Source organism: Heterocephalus glaber, unplaced genomic scaffold (assembly GCF_053883595.1).
Source record: "Heterocephalus glaber isolate CG9 unplaced genomic scaffold, H.glaber_assembly_v1.0 deba00001577, whole genome shotgun sequence".
In the NCBI taxonomy this organism is placed as follows: domain Eukaryota; kingdom Metazoa; phylum Chordata; class Mammalia; order Rodentia; family Bathyergidae; genus Heterocephalus; species Heterocephalus glaber.
Window position 1 is genome coordinate 12,965,399 of NW_028258358.1, and position 20,975 is coordinate 12,986,373.

The 20,975-nt window shown below is 34.2% G+C and overlaps 1 protein-coding gene across 22 annotated transcripts in view; it reads right to left on the reverse strand.

Moving 5' to 3' along the window:
- Positions 1–20,975, reverse strand: part of Mycbp2 (MYC binding protein 2) — a 294,048-nt gene that overhangs the window by 177,632 nt on the left and 95,441 nt on the right. For all 22 annotated transcript variants that reach the window (XR_015443710.1, XM_087192942.1, XM_004845227.4 and 19 more), the window contains 6 exons: positions 16,964–17,081; positions 14,416–14,620; positions 13,644–13,797; positions 7,219–7,391; positions 5,449–5,574; positions 5,232–5,359 (listed from right to left, as the gene is read on the reverse strand). Coding sequence is in view for 21 of the 22 variants with exons in the window: in XM_087192942.1 (XP_087049068.1) it covers positions 5,232–5,359; positions 5,449–5,574; positions 7,219–7,391; positions 13,644–13,797; positions 14,416–14,620; positions 16,964–17,081 (904 nt within the window). In the remaining variant the exon portion in view is untranslated. The remainder of the gene's footprint in view (positions 1–5,231; positions 5,360–5,448; positions 5,575–7,218; positions 7,392–13,643; positions 13,798–14,415; positions 14,621–16,963; positions 17,082–20,975) is intronic.

Here is a 20,975-nt window from a genome sequence, read left to right on the forward strand (position 1 = left end):
CTCCCTGCTTTAACCCATGGACAATGATGGTGAAGGGTTTGTAGCTGATCAGAATACTTTCTTCTATCTGAAAGTTTTAGTCATTTCTTATTTTCTTCATGATACAAAGGTCCACAACAATTTGCCCCTGATTTGTCTCTCCTTACATTCAAAACTATTTGAACACATACTGTGTGTCAGGGACAGTTTAAGAACTGAGCATACAGGGGTAAACAATATATACATATACATATATATATATACACACACACATATATATATATATATATATATATATAATAAAAGGAGGGCTAACTGGGTGTGAGTTTGTGGTAAGGATCAAAAGGAGTGGAAATCTAAAAGTGCTAAGAAGTGATCCATGCAAGTGTTGAAGAAAGAGTGGTAGTTAAGAGGGAACAGAAAATGCAAAGGTTCTGAAGCTTGACAGGTTTAAGAAGCAACAAGCAGGCTGGTGTGACAAGATTATAGTGAAGCAAGTAGAATAACATAAGGTCAGCGAGGTGTTGGCAGTCAGTTCTGATGAAATTTTGCAGGATCCTATAAGGCTTTGGCTCTTATTCTAATACACAAAGATCCTAAAGGAGTTTAAACAGAAGAATGGAACGCTACTGGGTGCCATTTAAAGACACCTACTCTGCTGTGTTGAAAACAGATTGAATTGGGTAAGGAAACAAGTAGAATACATAATCATTCATATGAAAACAGTTAAAGCATGGACAACTTGATATCAGCCACAGTTTTCAGAGGTGGATAAATTGTGGATTTATTTTGAAAGTGGAGCTAAAAATATCTGCTGAAGTGTATGTGGGTGTGAAAGGTAGAGTGAAATCAAGGATGATTCACAGATTTTTGGCCTCAGCAAGTATAAAAGTAAAATTAAGTATATCCTAAGTCAATTAAGTGAGATGGGAAGAATGTGGGTATGATCATTAGAAACATAGTTCTGAATGTATTACCTCCAAAATATATAATAGACATAAAGCAGAGGAGAAAAAATATTTAGAGGCATGAGGATGCATTACTCTAGGGATGAGTATTATATATATATATACACATATATACACAAATATATATAGTTATAAAGTTATAAACATATATATATATATATATGTATATCTTTACAAATGAATGAGACAGGGTCACACTGTTGCTCAGGCTTTTCTCAAACTCAGGGGCTCAATTAAATCTTCCTGCCTCAGCCTCCCAAAGAGGAAAGTGTGTGTCACTGCACCAGCTAGGCTAAATATACTCTAAAAAGATGTTCAAAAATGAGTTAAACACTCAAACATTTAGAGATCAGCAAGATGAACAACCATCAGAATACTAGAAAAAGTAGTAGGCTAGGAGGAAAGTGAAGTGTCTTGAGAGCCAAGCAAAGAAAATATTTCAAAAAGAGCCTTAACTGGATTAAATTTGGCTGAATGGTTAAGGAAGATAAGAACTGACTTGATCATTGGCTTTAGCAATACTAAACATCATCAGTGTCTTTGACAAGAATAATTTCAGCAGACTAGTTGGGGCAAAAACCTGACTGGACTGGGTTAAAGAAGAGATAGGAAGGTGAAGTAAAAGGCATAAAGTACAGAAAAGTAAGCACATGAACAAAGACCAGTTAGTTGATTAACCTAAGACAAACAGTCTGAGCTGATGATGGAAGAGACATTTTCAGAGGAGAAAAGATAATGGTGGACCTATTAAGAAAGGGATCTAGGTTGTTGGCCTCTGGAACAAACATATGGTGAATGGTACTACTCATGAGACAGGGATCCCTGAAAGACAGCTAGGTGTTAGGGAAAGAACATGAGCTCAGTTGAGAGATAACAACTGATAACTGATACATCTTTACAACATTTACATGGAAATGGGTCAATAAAGAAGCTTGACCTGGAAATATAAATTTGAGCATCACAGACTGCTTATGGCTATTGAAACTTCTGGGTTAGAAAAGAATGCCTAGGAGAAAATACAGAGTGAACAAGGAAGGCCTTAGGGTAAGCCTAGAGGAATTCCACCTTCAGCAGCCAGGAAAAAGAGGACAAATCTACAAAGAAACAGAATAAACAACTACAGGTATAAAAAGAAAACTAACCAGCCCCCTTCCAAAGCCCTGGCCCTCGACATTGTTAACTAGTACTAGATTACTCAATGAGTTTACTTCTCCATCTGAACAATGACTCAAACCATACTAAAGTAACCATTTTGAAAGTGCTGTACTGAAATAAGCCAAAGTATTGTTTCTTAGAGTCAACAATATGAGCTATAAATATCCTTAATTATTATTCTATTCCTATAATCCAAAACTATAGCAGCTTTTAATTTTTAGTTAATTCATTCTTATAATATCTACCTTTCTAGCATATGTACTATAACTAGAGAAAAGCAAATTACTTCTCCAAGATTATCATTTCTCCAAGACAAGGATGTCTACTATCACCACTCTTATTCAATACAGTTCTGGAAACATTAGTCAGAGTAAATACATTAGAGAAGGAAATAAAAGGAATATGGATAGGAAAGGAAGTTTAATTATCATATATGCTATTCTACACAGAAGACCCCAAAAACTCCACTGAAAGACTCTCAAAATTAATAACCAAATTTGGCAGCATAGCTGTTACGAAGTCAATGCTCAAAAATCAATAGCATTCCTGTAAACGAGTAAAACTCAGAGAGAAATTAGGGAAACCACAACTTTCACACTAGCATCAAGAAAAATGAAATACTTAAGAATCAATCTAATAAAGTAAAAGCCCTACACACTGAAAACTATAGTACTCTGAAAAAGGAGATTGCAGAGGATATGGAAAGATATCCCTTGTTCTTGTATAGGCAGAACCAGTATAATGAAAATGGCCATACTTTCAAAATTTTATACAGATTTAATGCAATTCTGATCAAAATACCAACAGCATACCTCACAGAACTAGAGAAAACAATTCTTAATTCAGAAGAGACTTAGAATAGCAAAAGCAATTCCTGGCCACAAGGGCAAGGAAAGGGGCATCATAATCACTGATTTGAAGTTATACTGCATAGGTACCATTATAAAAACAGGATGGTACTGGCAAAAAAAAAAAAAAATGATTCAAAGATCAGTGGAACAGAACAGAAGATGCAGAAACAATTACAATCACACTTAGCTATCTTATCTTTGACAAAGGGGCCAAACACTTCACTGGAAGAAAAATAATCTCTTTAATAAATGGTGCTGCAAAAACTGGCTCTCCACACGCTGAAGATTAAACCGAGATCCATATCTCTGACTATGGGTTAAACTAAAATCAAAATGGATTAAGAATCTAAATATTAAAGCAGAAACATTTAATCTGCTAGAAGATAAAATAGGTAAAACTCTTGACAACATAGGTGTAGAATCCACACAATGGGAAAAATTTTTACCAGCTATCCTCAAAGGACTAACATCTACAAGATATAAAGAACTCAAAAAAAATCAGACTCCCCAAATTTAAAGACCCAATCCAAAAATGGGCATCTGAAACGAACAGACACTTCTAAGACGAAGAAGTACAAACAGCAAATAAACATATGAAAAAATGTTCAACATCACTAGTCATTTGAGAAATGCAAATTAAACCAACACTGAGATTCCATCTCACTCCAGAAAGCATGGCTATCATCAAGAAATCAACCAATAACAAGTACTCGTCAGACTGTGGAAAAAAAAGAACCATTCTCCACTATTGGTGGGAATGTGAATTAGTACAACCAATATGGAAATCAGTACAAAGATTCATCAAAAAACTAGAACTAGAGGTTTCCTTTGACCTAGCTATTATTCTTCTTGGTATCTTTCCAAAAGAGTTAAAACCATCATACTACAGTGATATATACATACCCATGTTTATAATAGCATAATTTGTAATAGCTAAATCTTACAAACAGCCTAGATGCCCATCAATGGATGAATGGATAAAGAAAAAGTGCTTCTTATACATAATAGAGTACTACTCTGCCATAAAAAGGTAAACTTGGGTCACTGTAGGAAAATGGATGCACCTTGAGACTATAATGTTAAGTGAAATAAATCAGACATATAAGCTTAAATATTTCATGGTTTCTCTTCTTTGAGAAACCCAAAATACAGTAAAGACCAAAATAAAAGACAGATACTAGGAAGTAGGGAGATAGATCTTTTTCAAATGGGAACAGGAGCAAGATACGGCTGAAAGGGAGAGAGAGAGGGAGGAGAAACAGGTAAGAAAAAGTAATTGAGATATGTTATATACTTGTACCAACTTTCCAGAAGGAATGTAAGCATTCTGTATTGCAAATATGTACTAATTTAAAAAAAAAAAGAGCAAAGTTACATAATTTGAGAGGCAGAATATTCTAGCTTGTAGTAAATTTTTTGAAGAGTGGACATACATTTTGCTTAAGATAACTGCTAGCCCTTTGGGAGATGAAGAGGTGTAATAAACTTAATACTCTTAATTATTTTTAGTTTGCCGCCAGATGGAATCCATCCTTGCTACTTTATCTCTTACTTTATCACTGGTCCCAAATCCTAGTGATGATGTCTATTTATATAGTATTTGGCACTAAAGATTCTATAAACACTTTAACTACAACAAAATGTTCCCACGTCAAAATAGTTGTGCCCCTGTCATTAGAACAGTTGCAAGAATGTAGCCACATAAAAAAGTACTGTTATTTCTAAATGGCCAGGAAGTTCAGCACAAAAGATTGAAACTGACTGCCAGTCTCTCCTCAGTCTTAAATTACTGAAAAACCATTTTCTTTTCATTTCCTCTCTTCTTAGTGACCTCTGATTTTTTCAATTTTTATTTTTTATTAATACATGTTTGCAGTCAGTACATAATGATTACATTCCTTGTGGGGAGTTGGTACGTATACATAACACATCTCAACTCTTTTCATTTTCTTTCTCTCCTTTCTTTCCTTTCCCTTGATTTTTTTTTTTTTGTACCGGGGATCGAACTCGGGTCCTTGCGCTTGCACAGCAGGCGGTGAAACCACTGAGCTAAATCCCCAGCCCCTTTTCCTTAATTTTTTAATGTTACTGATTTAGTATTATGGTGTAAGACTTTAACAATGTTTAACAATGTTTCATCTATCTCTTTGTAAAAGGAGGCATTAACAACAACAAATAAACCAAGTTAAAAAGAGAAATAAAAGGAAGCTTTAAATAATAAACTAAGTAAAAATCAGCACCTTCAACAGAAGAGGATAAAGGTGTCAATGAACTTTACCTTAATTTTAGCAGTATATTCTCCTCTACCTCCAAATAGACCAAGACCACCAAGTAAAATATCAGTGTCAGCACAAAAACGGATAGCTTCTACTGAATGGGCAGAGTAACCCCAGCCCCCTCCATGACCTAAAAGACATAAATAACAATCTGGGTTTTAAAATATCCAAATGTATTGCAGTTATAGCATAATATTTCCTAAATCTATGTATACATACTTTCAAACCTATTTACTACACTATAATCTTCTTTGGAATAAACTTTCATTACTGCTTGAGTTTCTTCCTCTGTATTTGCAATGCCCATTTTTAAGTCCTGCATAGCAGCCAAGGTATCCAGACAACCTAAAACAACAAACAAATGAAATTCAACTCTCAGAAATTAAAATTTCCTATATTATTAATAATATTTAGTTCTACAGAGCAGTGGTGGTAAATTTATGGCACACATGCCACAGCAAGTTGTTTATATAATTGAAAGCTCTAAAAGGTTCGCCATCACTGCTGTAGAGGATAAATTAATACAGGTAAACTCTGAATGTGATCAACAAATATTTGCCAAGCTTTAAACGTTGTTTCATGGAAAAAAATACTTAACCAAGAAATATTCTCTTCCACCTGGGTAATTATCATATTTAAATATATATTATGAGTTTTATGCTAATCTGAATCTCTGAAAGTTGGTCACTTAATCTTTGAGCCTTTTTGAGGTTGTTTATTCTATTAAACTGTCTGAATTACTTTAGTTTGATTCTTAAAATTCTACTTATTATTTCTTATGTTTAGATATGACATGTGATTTTATAATTGGAATATGATTTCATAATTGCAAGTGTTAGATAAACAAAAGTAAATCTTACAGCTTTTTTTTTGCTAGGATCCAAACCAGAGTCAGCTTATATTCTCAGTTCAAGGATCATATTTTTTTCCCATTAATTTTATTGGTACATTTTAGGTATACAGTACAGTTACATTCATCATTGGGATCTTGTACCTTTACATGAGTATCTTACTTTTTATTGTTTTCCCCTTCCCCTGCCCTCCCTTCACCCCCTCCACCCTTCCCTATTTACAAAGACTTTGTTTCAATTTTTTTCCTTTTCTCATATTTTTTCTTTTCCCTTCTTTTCTTTCCCCTACCCCTCCTATTTTCCCTACTTCTTTAGACCTTTTCTTCCTATTTCACAATATTATTCATTTTGATCCCAAGGTTCATTTTTAAAGACCACAAAATAGGAAGTAATATACACTGTAATCTCAGTACTCTAGGAGACTGAGACAGGAGGATTATAAATTCAAGCCAGCCAAGGCAACTGAGGGAGATTCTGTCTCAAAAACAATGTGTGTGTGTTGGGGGGAAGTTGGGCAGGCAGCCCAGCTCAAAAGTCCTGGGTTTGAACCCCAAGACCTCTCCCCAGCACACTCAAAAACAAAAAAATTAAGTAGCTATGTGGACATAAAATTTCCAATAATAAAAAATATATACTGCAAAAGTGCTATATCTCAAAGTAATTTGAGATATTTTTTCTCAAATAGAGATTTTTTCTCAAATGAGATATTTTTTCTCAAAGTAATTTGAGATATTTATTTGACTCCAACAGGAATCAAGTTGATATGTTGTGGGAATCTGTGTTATGTAAGAAACAGAAAACTATAAAATAATATTTTATATTTTTGTATATAAGTTAATTATATATTCGAATATTTGATCTATATCTCTAAAAGTATACATACTCAAGTTAAACAAAAATTTTGCTTTTAAGGCTGAGTCTATTTGAAAATCATATCCAGGACCAATTTATATCTAAGCATACATATTCTTTCATGGTGTTGGTATAGGTTTACATGTCATATTTTGTACCTAGCATATTATTATTAACAAACATGAAACAATGACATACAAATGTAAATACTCTTAAAAAAAAAACCCTAACCCTCAGCACAGCACGCACCAATGCAGATTAACCAGACACCAAATAGTGATCCTACCTAGAATGTGCAAAGCTGCATGAGATCGAGTGGTAAGAGCCCTTGATCCTGTTGGTAGGGCAAGTTCAGGACTTAGAATACTACATCTGGACTGCATATCTGTTGCAGAGGGAAGTCTGGCATCTGCAACTACTGCATTGTAACACCACAGTTCTCTGGTATTTGGTCGAAACCTTTCAAGAAATAGGATAATTATAGTACCTCAACATGTAGTTTCATTTGAAAAGTTTCTAAAATATAATTGATGATATAAAGAAAATAAATAATATGATCAACTTAAATAGGAAAAATATAGCTCATTACATAGCTAAGCTAAATATATAAACAAAAAAGTAATACAGATTGCAATGCTTCACAGATATAGCAACTGTACACTTAACACTGTTGACAATTTCAAGATATGATGCATACATATAAATAAGAAGCTCTTGTACAACAAAAACTCCACTGAAATATTTAAAGACAAAAGACAAGTTGAAAGAAAATATGTGGAAATCCAAGTGTGGTAGTGCATGCCTGTAATCCCAGCACTTGGGAGGCTGAGGCAGGAAGATAGCTGTGAGGTCAAGGCCAGCCTGGACTACATAGTGAAACCCTGTCTCAAAAAACCAAAAAAGAAAAAAGAAAAAAAGAAAGAAAAAGCAAACATATAAGACAAAAATTAAATATTCATAATGCATAAGAACTCCTATAGGGCACTAAGAGACAATGATCCTACAGTAAAAATGGGTGAGAGACATGCCCGATTCTTAAAAAGAAAGCATAAATAAAATGAATGTAGACATTCAACCTAATAGTAAAACAGCAACAAAAGCTATAAGGAACTCACACTGATCTCCTGCCACTGTTCTATTGGTCTTATCTCTTACCTAACAATATCCTCAAAAAAGTGTTTTCATCTCCTGATCTCTTTTAGGGGTTAGCCACAAGTAAAAGGGAAACTGTTTAATTAATATAGAGTTTCCATTTTACAATATGAAAATTTCTGGAGTTCTGTACAACATGTTAACATTACTGACTATGCCCTTATAAATGATTAAGATGATAAACTTTATATTTTTAACCACAATCTTTAAAATGACTTTTTAAAAGTATTTAAAATAGTATTTGGTATGAAACAAATTCTATAATGGTAGCTTCTATAACTAGTAGCAATGCTATTATTGAATTATTGCTTTTGAAAAGTCCTATAAATCTAATAGTTGTTCCTTTATATGTGATTTGTTTCTCTCTGTTTTTAAGATTTATTCTGATCTTTGATGTTCTACAACTTCATCACATTGTCTCTTCGTGGTAGATAATGGAAACAAACAGTTCTAGTATCTGAGGATTCAAACCTTTGTTTGGTTCTGGAAAATCCTTTGGCATTACCTTTGGAAATACTGGTTGTCTATTATCTCTAATTTTTCCTTCAGAGACTCTGATCTCTAATATTTCTTTCTTGGTTTTCTATTAAATTTTCTTGTTAAATTCTTCAAGTATCTATATTTCCATATTGTCCAGTCTTGCCTCTCCACATTTTGAGTAATGTTCTTCGGTGCGTGCTTAGCATGCAGGAGGTCCTCAATTCAATTCCCAATACCCATTCCCTCCAAAAAGGAAGAAACTATTCATTTGTAAAGGTATTGCTTCACTGGGTTTCAAATATGCTCCATCACTTTAAGTTTCATTTTGAGACTCTTTGCTTGCTCATTTTTCTAATTCATTTTTTAAATAAAACTACAAAATTTATACTGTTGATAACTGCAAGATATCAACTTAAGCTTTCTGCCTGTTCTGTTGAATTCCATCAGCAAATCTTTCAATAAGCAATTGAGCTCTAGTTTGATTAAATCTTACTTCTTGAAAAACCTGAGGGCCTAAAGGGAGGGGGCTTTTTGGTAAAGATTTCACTTGACTTCTACCAGGAGAAAAAGGGGCATTACCAATGTGCATTAGCATCACTCCAGCACCCAAACGACTAATTTGAGAGTTCTAAGATCAATTCTATCACCTACACTGTGCAGCTGGCACAACGCCTGTTTTATAAACAAGAAGGCTGACATCAGCATTTACCCTCAGTGCAATATATTTTTCACACATGCTGTTTCTGTTCAAGGGTCACTTCATGAAGACAGGATTTCTGTTTTTATGCTGGTTTTCCATTTTTTTTTTTTTTAAATTAGGAGGAGCTTAGAGGTCAGGGACAGTACATTAGCAATTTCTTGGCTGAATGCCAAACAATGTATAAACTATGAACTTGTTTGTTTCTTAAGTATAAAGTCCTTCAAAGTATCTAGTTTACCAAATTGCAGAAATGAATATCCCCATTTGCTCTTCAAATCACATCAATCTAATTTCCACATCTGATGCTTTGATGAAATTCTTCTCAAAGCTGCTAATAACATTTTTTTTTTTTTTGGTACCGGAGATCGAACTCGGGTCCTTGCACTTGCGCAGCAGGTGGTAAAACTACTGAGCTAAATCCCCGGCCCCCTGCTAATAGCTTTTAAGTACCCAAATCCAATGGAATTTTTGTTTTGTTCTTTTTGGTGGTGGTGGGGGGTACCAGGGATCGAACTCGGGACCTTGCACTTGCAAGACAGGCGCCAGAACCACTGAGCTAAATCCCAAGCCCTCCAATGGAATTTTTGATCATTAACTTACTCAACTCCTCAGCAGTACTCAACACCAATAGATAACTCCTCTTCTCGACCTATCCCCTTTTCCTAGTTCCACGTCCGTATACCCTCCTGGGTTTCTCTTGCAGTTCTCTGGCTGTCTTCTAATGGGTTCTTCCTCTCTACCTGAGTTCTAAGTTTCGGAAGTTCTCAAGGCTTGGCTCAAGACTCTGTTCTCAACCTACATTATCTATCTAAGTGATCTCAACCAACCCCTCACTTTAGATATTACCTATCAATGAAAATTCTCAAAGTCATTACCTTTAGTCTATCCAAGTCCTCTAAGCTGGATTCATTTATCAAATTACTCACTTAACATCTTCACTTAGATCACAAACTTATTATGTCAAAAACAGAAGTCTTGACAAAAACTTGTCTCTGCCTTTCCTGAATCAGTTAATTCCACCAGTGTCTACTCAAATATCAAAGTCAGAACACTAGGGGAATCATCCTTGACTAGCTCCTTTCCATAGACCCTCAAAACACAAACAAGTCTAGTTAGTTCTATTCCAAAATGTTACCAACTACTCTCCCATCTTGCCCAATACCTACTCTAGTTTAATTCATTGTCTTTCCTTTGCATTTATGCATCAGCATCCACCCTGCTCCTTCTGATCCTTTATCCATGTAAGTATAATGTCACTAACATTTCCTACTCAAATTCCTACAAAAGCTTCCTTCTTATTTTGAAGAAAATGTAAATTACTTAACCTAGCCTAAAATGTCCTCCATGTCCTTACCGTGGCTATCCTTCTAATTTTATTTCATACTACTCATTTACAATGCTTTAACTATATTGGCTTTCTTCAAATTCCTAAAGCACTGTCAAGTTCTTGCTTATATGAGAGCACTTAGGCCAACTACGCTCCTCCTACTTCGAATACTCTTTATGATCCTTCAAATCCTGCTTTTTTCCCCTCATACTTCATGGCTTTAACTTACATTGTCTCAGATGTATGGAAGAGACAACACTGTTATTCTCAATCACAGCACCCTCTTTTGTTATTTGTCTTCATATAGTCTCTATCTCCACTAACAATTTGATTTGCATAAACGCAAGAACATTGACCATCTTATTTACTGTATGTCATTCCTTACCATGTAATATATACTTAATATTATGTATGGAAAAATGAAATTAAAATAGCAAGAACTGAAAACAATAATGTTACTATCCACTGGTACTGACAGTGTGAGGAAATATGGATTATTTTACACAGCGAGTGTTAAAGGTTAATACATCAACATTCCATAAGCCTATGTTTTGACTCAGCAATTCCATTTGAGAGCTATCTTGCAAAAACATTCTCACATGTGTACACAACTGTTTGGATATATGGTGTGAGTGTGTGTTCACTGTAGCACTGTAGTTAATGTAACTTTAAAAAGTAACCTACAATGCCCACTGATGGGCAGTTAAGTATATTTGGTATGTCCTAACTATAGAATTCCATACAGTTTTGATAATGACATAGTTCCTTACTGACTAGGAAATACCTCCATATTATTGTTTTAAAAATGTACTTTTTGAATAATTATATTTTTATTTATAAAGGTGGCAAAGTACATGGTTTCTAAAAAATGTCAAATAATGCAAACCAAACATAATAATTTTGATCTATAGAGAAGGTCAGTGAAATTTGGTATGGGGAAAGAAAAATATCTATAGACTGATGGTTTATCCTACACATGCTTTTGCATTGCTTTCTTATATCTATGTAAAATTTTAAGCAGAAATTAAAATTGCTATTCTTAACACTTATCTGTTTCTTACAGATGTTAAATCTCTAATTATTCAGGAAAAGTTTGCTCCTAAAGAATACAAAAGGAAGTAGATGCAGGCCAGAAGGAAAGTCAAAATAAGCTAATACTGGATCTGCAATGCCTGTGATAGCTATAAAAATGTGAGAACTATTGAAAAATGCAAAGAAAAGAAATTAGTTAAAAGTCAGGATAATGGAAAGATACTCTGACCCCAATTTAAAGAGAACTATCTCCCAGTTGTTTTACTGAACTATGAGAGACTGCCCTTCATCTTTGAATCTTTTTTGGAACAATCGAGAAAATGATGAAGGAGTTGGACAGGCACTTGGGAACCTATGTCCCACTCACTGCTACCATCATATGTGAAAAAGATAAAGTTTAACTACCTAGATATTATACTTCAGAGTTCTGTTAAGACCCCAGGGAGACAGCTTTAATTCAAGCAAATTCTTAACTCCTGAGTTTAGTTATACTTTTATCTCTAACTTAGTCAATGTATCTAGAAGCAAATTCCAAAATTCCAATTTTTATTTTGCTAATGTAAATGTACTTTATTTAGGAATAGAAATTAAAAAACAAAACAAAAACAAGCAAATATCAACTGACACCTAAGTCCAAATCAGAGCCCATGTTTCGGTAAGACTCTTACTTCTATTTAGTAAATAACCGCAAGCAATTCTATCTTTACAACTACTACTCTCCTCTCTATCCCCTACATTCTATCCCACTGTAGCCACTTTAACTTTAGTTCTCAGTACATTAAGGTCTCTTGTTATTTAATCTACCCTTCACAATGCTACCAGGGAGCTATAAAAGCACTACTCAACCCTATTCCTGGCCTCTAGAGCTTCTCATAGAATACTCAAATGACAAAGTGAGCTGGTCAGCCATATAGGAAGCACTATAATTCCTTCATTCTGAATGCAAATCTAATAATTAACAGAAACTATGGCCTATAAATACTTTTCAGCTGTTTGAAATACAAACAGGCCTGTTCAGAAGGAAGAGGATAAAGTCTCCTCTCTTTTCTCACTCATGCCATTTAAACCTTTCAACTTACCAGAATTCCTGTCTACTAGGGCCAGCCAAACAAACACAGCCAAGAGGGAAGAAAAAAGTGCTCAGGCTTGTAATAAGCCGCTCTGGTAGCAGAGAGTTACAGTCGCCTTCTACTGGTTCCTAAAGCTAAGAACTCTGAGAAATATAACTCTTTTCTTTACTCTTATACATATAAAACACCACAAATAAATTTTTTTTTTGGTACTGGGGATCGAAGTCAGGATCTTGCACTTGAGAAGCAGGTGACGGAACCACTGAACTCAATCCCCAGCCCCCATCACAAATAAATTTTAAACAAGTACAATATAATTTCTTTGAGTCGCTTGTGTACTTTTGTCTATCTCTGTATTATATTTTCTGGAGTTTATATAACCCTATACATTTATCTATCAATATGGGTGTTTTATTATGCACATTCCTAAACAGCAGACTCAATTTTCTTATTTATTCTGTATTGTTGGCATACTTTATTCTATGTAGCTGGTAATAGCTTAGATGTTTATGGTAACAAGAAATAGAACAAATTCTATTCAATACAGACAGGATTATTAACAAACAAAAATAACAGGCAAACTCTCTAAAGTAAAACAAATAATTATAATAGCAAACATTTCTATTACTATGTGCATCCATACTATTATTATCCTCATTTCATAAATGAGAAAAATGGAGGCACAAAGAGACAAAGTAACTTCTCCAAGGAGACAGAGAAAACAAATTATGGACCTGGGATAAACCTAGGCAGGATAGTTCAGAATGCATGCTCTTTCCCACTATACTATACTGTAAGATGCTGCCTGCAAATGGCTGCAATATAAGTTACTAAGTAGGAGAGTTCTCATGTGTGAAAAATCTGCATATATATGAATTTTATGTTAGCAAGAGAGGATAATTTGATCAAAACTTATTTATGTATTACATTTTATAAACACATATGCTTACCTCCAAATTACATCATACACAGGATCGAGACACACACCAAATCCTTGCAGATCCTCTTGCTCAGAGTCATTGAAAGTTTTACAACTCCCATCCACTTTATTTATCAGAAGACATTTAAATGGAGGAGGTTCTGATATAGAAGCAGGTACCAGGCCTAAAGGGAAAATATGTATAATTTTAATATACATTACCTTTTTATATTCTTCAAAACACATAAGATACATAATAGCATCACCATTTCATTTCACAGGAAAAACATATCTAAGGAGCTTAAGTAAAAAAAGTCTTTTAAGTGGCAGAATTAGGACTATCTAGCCATCTTAAATCCTCAACACATGCTTCTAATCCCTATGCTATACTACTCCATTATGCAATTATTCTTGGTATCATAAATACAAGTATAGAGTGATATCTTGGTTTTAACAAAATTTCAAAGTTTGAGCATTGTATATCCCATAAAAATTAATTTCTATTATTTACTTAATAAGAAATAACACACACAAATCCCTCACTCCAGTATGTTCTATCCTACTACAATTTATTTCACACTTCTACCATTGCCTATCTTAAGAATATTCTGGTTTCTAGATTTCTCAATTACTCCATTCTTCTAGCACACAGATACATATGAACTTAGATGCTTCACTTAAATTTCTTCAAACAGAAAGAAAACAAAAGCTATATGACTGTATCTCATCGTAGGGAAAGAAATCATTTACTATCAATCATGATAAAGGCTTGGGGGATGGGGTATTTTTGTTGTTGGTATTACCTATTATGTGTTTACTGGCAAAAATTTCTGATGTAGCAAGTACATGAGAATTAATAAGTGCCTCATCAATTCGTAAGAAAGTCTGGTCCCCACTTGCACCTATCCAGGTGGCTTTTCTTCCATACTTTGATCCAATGTTAGGCATGGGAGCTGGCTTTGCGTTCCAATAGGGCACATCCAAGATGGGTCTGCCCAGCTGTCCTTTCTAAAAAATTAAATAAGCCATATTAACAATATTGCTGGGTAATCTATAATTTTTATAAGGTTAAGGAGATAGATGAAAATAGCTGAATGAGATTTTATTGTTTATAAATGACACGTGATATTTGGACAAAACACTTATAAAACAAAATAATTTGTTATTCTATTAATCCCTTACTACCAATCAGCTAATATGAAGAAAAGAAAAAAATAAAAGATACCTGAACAGCCACACAGCAACTCACAATGAGTTTACAATAAGCCACCCATAAGTTTATAAAAGTTTGCAATTAGGACTTCTGAGACTGAAGAAAAATAATGATTAACTGATCTCAGATCTTGCCATTAGTGTTCCTACACCATGCCCAAAATAAAAACCAACACACACATAGCACATAAATCTACATTTCTTAAACCTTAATAAGTATCAGGAGACAGCAGATATAATGTCATTTAAGTTAGTTATCTTTAACTATCAAGATAGCCCCTACAAACCTGAGTACATGTAGAGCACTAAAAGGGAAGCTCAGGAAGAAGAGAGGAGTGCAGAGGACCAAGAAAAAGTACTAAAGTCATCCTCCAAAAGAGAAAGTGTAACCCTTAATGTTAAAATACTACATGAGTCAGGATTTGATGGCTCTCATGCATCAGACTGGCATAAATTACAAGGCATGACAACACATTCTGTGGCAGGCTGTGGAAAAACAGGCACTCTCACCTGCTGCTGGTGTGAACACAACAGAAAAGAATGTTCACATCTTATATACAGCACAAGCATAAACCCTGAACCCAGCAGCCTCACTTCTTGAACCTCAAGATATACTTCTAAAAATATTTCCTATTACCATTGAAAAATGCTGGAAAGTACTTAAACATCTAAGCGTAAGAAATTGACTAAATATAATACATACCCACAACAAAACACTATGTAGAGATGAAAAGAAAGATTTCTATGAAGTGATGGAGTGATTTCTAGGAGATATATTAAAGTGCAAAGGGCAAAGCAGAAAAGAGCACATATAGAATACTACCTTCTGAAAAAGACAGGAAATAACTATTGTGTATGTTTATGTGGTATGTTTGAGTGTGCATGTACTTACTCGTGTCTTTATCTTTACAGGAAGAAATACAGAAAGAATAAACTAGAAAAGACCTACAAGTGTAGAGTGAAGGAGGCAGAAAGCAGGAGTACCAGGGAAGCAGGAGGGAGTGGCACTTAACTGAGTTTACCCTTTCTGTACCATATCAGAGACCAAATATAAAAAAAAGAGGAATGCTCTATTTTTTAAGAAGTACTATGTTCTTTAAAAATTTCAGTGTCATAGTAGACAAAAAAGTGGAAATGTTCCTGATAAAAGCAGACTACACAAGACAAAAATGCAATGACTGATCATAAATCAGAGGGAGAAAAATGTCAAAAACTTCTAAGCCATCTGACAAAATATAAGTATTTAAAATACAAAATATTTAGGAATAAAGGGTCAGAGAATACATAATTATTCTTACTGGACTGGGGAAAATGTTTACACACAAGCAAATACACTTGAAGACACATATACAGAAAGTAACAAAGAATGTGTATAAAAGATAAATGTATCAAAATATTAAACAGATCCAAATATTAACAATAGGTGAATCTGGTTAAAGAATATATAGATGTTCTACATACTGTTTTTATTTTTGCAAATTTTCTGTAAGTTTCAGAAATAATTTCCAAATAAAAGATATTTTTGAAGTTCATATTTACGCTTTTTAAAAATCAAGAATTGTAAATTACATCTTTGAAACTTAAAAGTTCTACAGTTCTCAACAGTTACCCGAGGAGGTACAGGTTTGTGAACACAGCCTTATGATGATTTTCTTTAATATCCACTATGCAAAATTCTCAAAGCATTTTCATTTTCAGTCTTTTTAAGCTTTAATGGGGAGAGGGGGTAGGACAGGCAGATACAAAGAAAGGATACAAATTTAAACAAACTTTATTTTATAAACTAGTCTTTTAAAAAGTTCTAAAATAGAAATAGTTCTCTACATTAAGAAAAATGAATCTTTACAAATTAGATGAGAACCTCTCAAATGATAGAATTACTGAATATTTTTAAAGAATTTTGATATAGAACAAACATGTCCAATTCAAACACAGCTGTTAAATTCAGTAAATTCTAATGCTGAGGTAAAAGAGAAAATTATTTGAAAGAATGTCATTCAGATTTTGTATATAGTAGAGGTAGAGGCAGAATATATGCATATGCAACTGGTATAATACAAGAATTTCACTGAAACCAGGAAAAAAGCTAACATAGATAAATTATAATGCAATATTATTAATGTTTTAAAAATTCCTTACAGAAAAACTTCCAAATGTGAAGACCTGTCCATCCATTAAGAGGACTGCCGTATGGTTGCTGCCTGCAGTGACCTGTGTGCTAGAGCCTGGCAAGGCTTGAACAAGAGTGGGACATCCCCTATTTAAAAAAAATAAAATCATGTCAATTTCTCATAAGAATCAACTGAAACACAAAATAATAAACAGTGCAATAAAAAATAGAAAAAAGAAAAGGACTAATAATAATATTCAGTAAATACGTATTTAGGTGCTATATGCCTGCCCCATTTTAGGTGCTAGAAAACAAAGATGAGAATGACAGATGCTGACTATAAGGAGATTATTTAGAAGATTTCTAGAATTTACTCCTTAATCATGGAAACATAATCTTTAACTTTGCTGAAATACTAGTTCTACTTTTGTTTTAAAAGGAAAAATGTTACTTGTACACTAAATGTTATGTCAGAGATTGCTCACTAAATAGTTGTTGGACAAAATAAAAATTGCAATGCCTTTATAGGGATTCAATCCAAGAAGTAGAAGAAATAATTCATTACATAATCCTCTACTCTAACTTTTATCACTAAACTATAGTCTCAGATTATATGAGTTAATGGGTTAAAATATTACAGCATTCTCAAAGGCACTGTAGCAGTGGCTACCAGCTCAGGCTCAGAACTAGAGTGCGTAGGTGTGAATTTTGTTCTACCACTTCCTAGCAACAAGATCACAACTTTGAACAAGTCATTCATACTTTCTGTGTTTTAGTTTTCTCTTCTGTAACACAGAGAATAATAATAAACAGTATCTACTCCATGTAGTTCCTCTGTATAAAGAAGTTCCCCTATGTCAAGTGCTTGAATCACTTTTGGCATAATAACTTAATAAACACATAGCTATTAAGATAAATGACATCCTAGTATCCTTTCCTACTTTTATTAAGCATTTCAGCAATGATCCTTAGTAATCATTACTAACCAGCTATTATCTTCAATGTTAACCAGCTATTTATCTTCAATGTTTACCAGACTGCAATGAAAAATGAATTGGAAGAGGACAAGATTAGGAATGTAAACCTAGTTGAGAAAATTAAAGCTTAGAGAAATTATAGTCACATAGTTGATAAGTGGTGAAGCAAACACATGAACCTTGCCTGGGTGATTCCAGACACTGTGATCACATAACCTTATTAGGGCAGGATGAAAGAGTAAGAAAAAGAGCAACCCCAGAAATATTATCCTATTAGAAAAAGGAAAAGAAAAGAAAAGCATCTGCATTATGTAGTTTCTTTCCCAATATCCAGGCTTTGAGTTTACTGAAAATGGAAAAAGCATTCAAAATTCAGAAATTTAGAAACACACTGATCAAAATAAAGGATACATAGACTCATGTCATAAGTGAATGTATAAAAAAACCTTTATATGTCTTTTGACATTCACTTTCAGAAACAAAAATAATAATGGGTAGCAATTACTATAGGCTAGGCTCTGTGCTAAGTAAATTACCTGAGTCATCTCTTCAAATTCTTATACAATTTTCTGAAAAAGATATACTTCCTTTAAACAGATGGAAAAAACTGAGACATGAAAAGGCTGAGTGACCTAGCCAAGGTCATGTAGCTATGAAGTGACAGAATCAGGACCCAATATAAAGGCTGACTTTTGGAAGGATAACACATTACATAAAGGGAACATCACTAGCATTTTTCTATCTTCATTATAATGTACACTGTAATATTTACCTTATTGTAATTAACATATTAATGTGTGCTATACAGTAAATTCCAATGAATAGCACTTGATTACCAGAAACTTCTCAAAAACATTCTCCAATTGTATACATTATTTCAACTACCTAAAAATATTTTGTGGTAATTAACTGTGTAGCTATAGAGACTTTATTCCTTGGGATCATCCTTCCCTATAAGGGATCTAACTCCTTTCCAAACTAATTTTATTGAAAGGCAGGAACAGTTCTTGGTACTTATCTTTCAAATCCCATACAGAATAGAGTATTAATGACAGAAGTGGTCTTGATACATTGCTACTCTACTACAAAAAGCATGTAGGTAGGATTGTACTGAATTATTCAGTTCAGCTCCACCTACTCCACATCTTCCAGTTACAAGGCAATTAATGAAAGCAGAAATGAAGCTTTCTATGTCAGAAAGAACAACTCTGGATAGTTAATGCAGATCACACCAGAGTTTAATCTTTTAAAAAAACTCCAATACGGTGTTTCAACAATAAAAGTTATCATATTTCATGAGGATTAATCCAAATTATTCAAAAACACTGAGTAAAGTGTTGTGATACTGCCACCTTAGGAAGTCACTACAATTTTTTTTTTTTTTTGGTACCGGGAATTGAACTCGGGACCTTGCGCTTGTGAGGCAGGCGCCGGAACCACCGAGCTAAATCCCCGGCCCTACTACAATTTAAAGAATAGTGTTCACAGTATAATCAAGACCACAACGCAATGTTTTTAGACAACTTCTTTACTTTAAAAGCTGACAAGAGTAACTTCCCTTTCAATAGCCATTACAACTCAAAATGGTGTGGCAGGATCTTGGCTTATGCTGCTCATTCTTCACATTGAATAGTAAAATAACATAAAACATAACCTAAGGGATACGATGTATTGTCATGGTTTTCACTAGTTTCTTTCTGACTGAGGAAGGAGAAATACAGCTGTTCAACAATTATTTTGTGGAAAGATATCCAAATACGAAATCTTGTAAAAAAGAGCCCTTCCTTTTTGCACACACAATTGAAGTTCTATCATATCTCACTGCACTGCACCATTCTTAGTTATATAACTCACAAAATAATTCCAGGCAAGTAACAATAGTTATGATGATGACAATAAATCACCTTCTATATCTTAAGTCTTCAGTGAGAAAAAGAACAAAAAAGTTGCCAAGTTCTTCACATATATTAATTACGTAATCACTGATTTATGTCATTTTTTTTGGTACCGGGGATCAAATTCAAGTCCTTGCGCTTTCGAGACAGGCAGCATAACCACTGAGCTAAATCCCCGGCCCCTGATTTATGTCATATAAATGGCATAATGTATTCCCCCAATAACAATGGGATGAGTTCAAGACAAAGTAAAAATCATGGCTTTATCTATTATCTAGATGACGTATATAAATATAAATGAGAGAACAGAGCATACCTTTGATTCTGGAAAAGAGGGGAATTATGCACTCTGACTACAAGGGAGAACAACGCAGAGGGAAGAGTAAAAAAACCATGAAGGTTCTTGCACAAATTGTATTGCTGAAGTAAGTGTGGCCTGAAGCTACCTACATCTCTTCTGATTTGAAAAATACATCTGGTTTCCAAAGACACAAAAATTACTCAGATCGCCTTCAAGAAAACCTGCTATAGGGAGAGGAGCTGACTGACAGCTCAGGTATTGGCTCTTTGGCTCCATGTGGCCATTTTTCTCCAGGCATGCCACTGTTCTGCAAGTAAGCATAATGAATGTGTAACTCCAAGCCTGTTCCTGCCCAGTGCAGGACTCTTTCAAAGGCAACTCTGGTTTGAGGACACCTCATTGGCCTGGTTCAAATTCTCTCAAAGCTGCACTGCAATCTAGACTTTTCCTACTCAAACTTTCCTACCCTCTCTCCTTTCACGAAGAGTCAGACCTGCATCATATCCAAGGGTTCTCTCTTTCTATGACTGCTCTTTTCCTTCAACTTTCACAGTTTTCCCCTAATAATCCTTTACACATCAAATCCTGTCTTGGTATCTCCTAGGAAAAACTGAAGTAAGAAAGATTTCTCTTACTTTTAACCAAAAGCACCCTGACTGTATTAAGTTGGATATGGACTTGTCCAATGTAACAAAAGCCAAAGTAACAGGACTTAAGATAGAAGTTTACTCCTCACTTAGGTGTGTAATTGTAAGATGCTGATGTGGCAGTTTATAGTGTCAGAGACACCAGCTATTCCTAACTTGTACTTTGTCATTCTCAAAATATGGTCTCCAAATGATGAACTCTGTGATGAATTTTCCAGTTC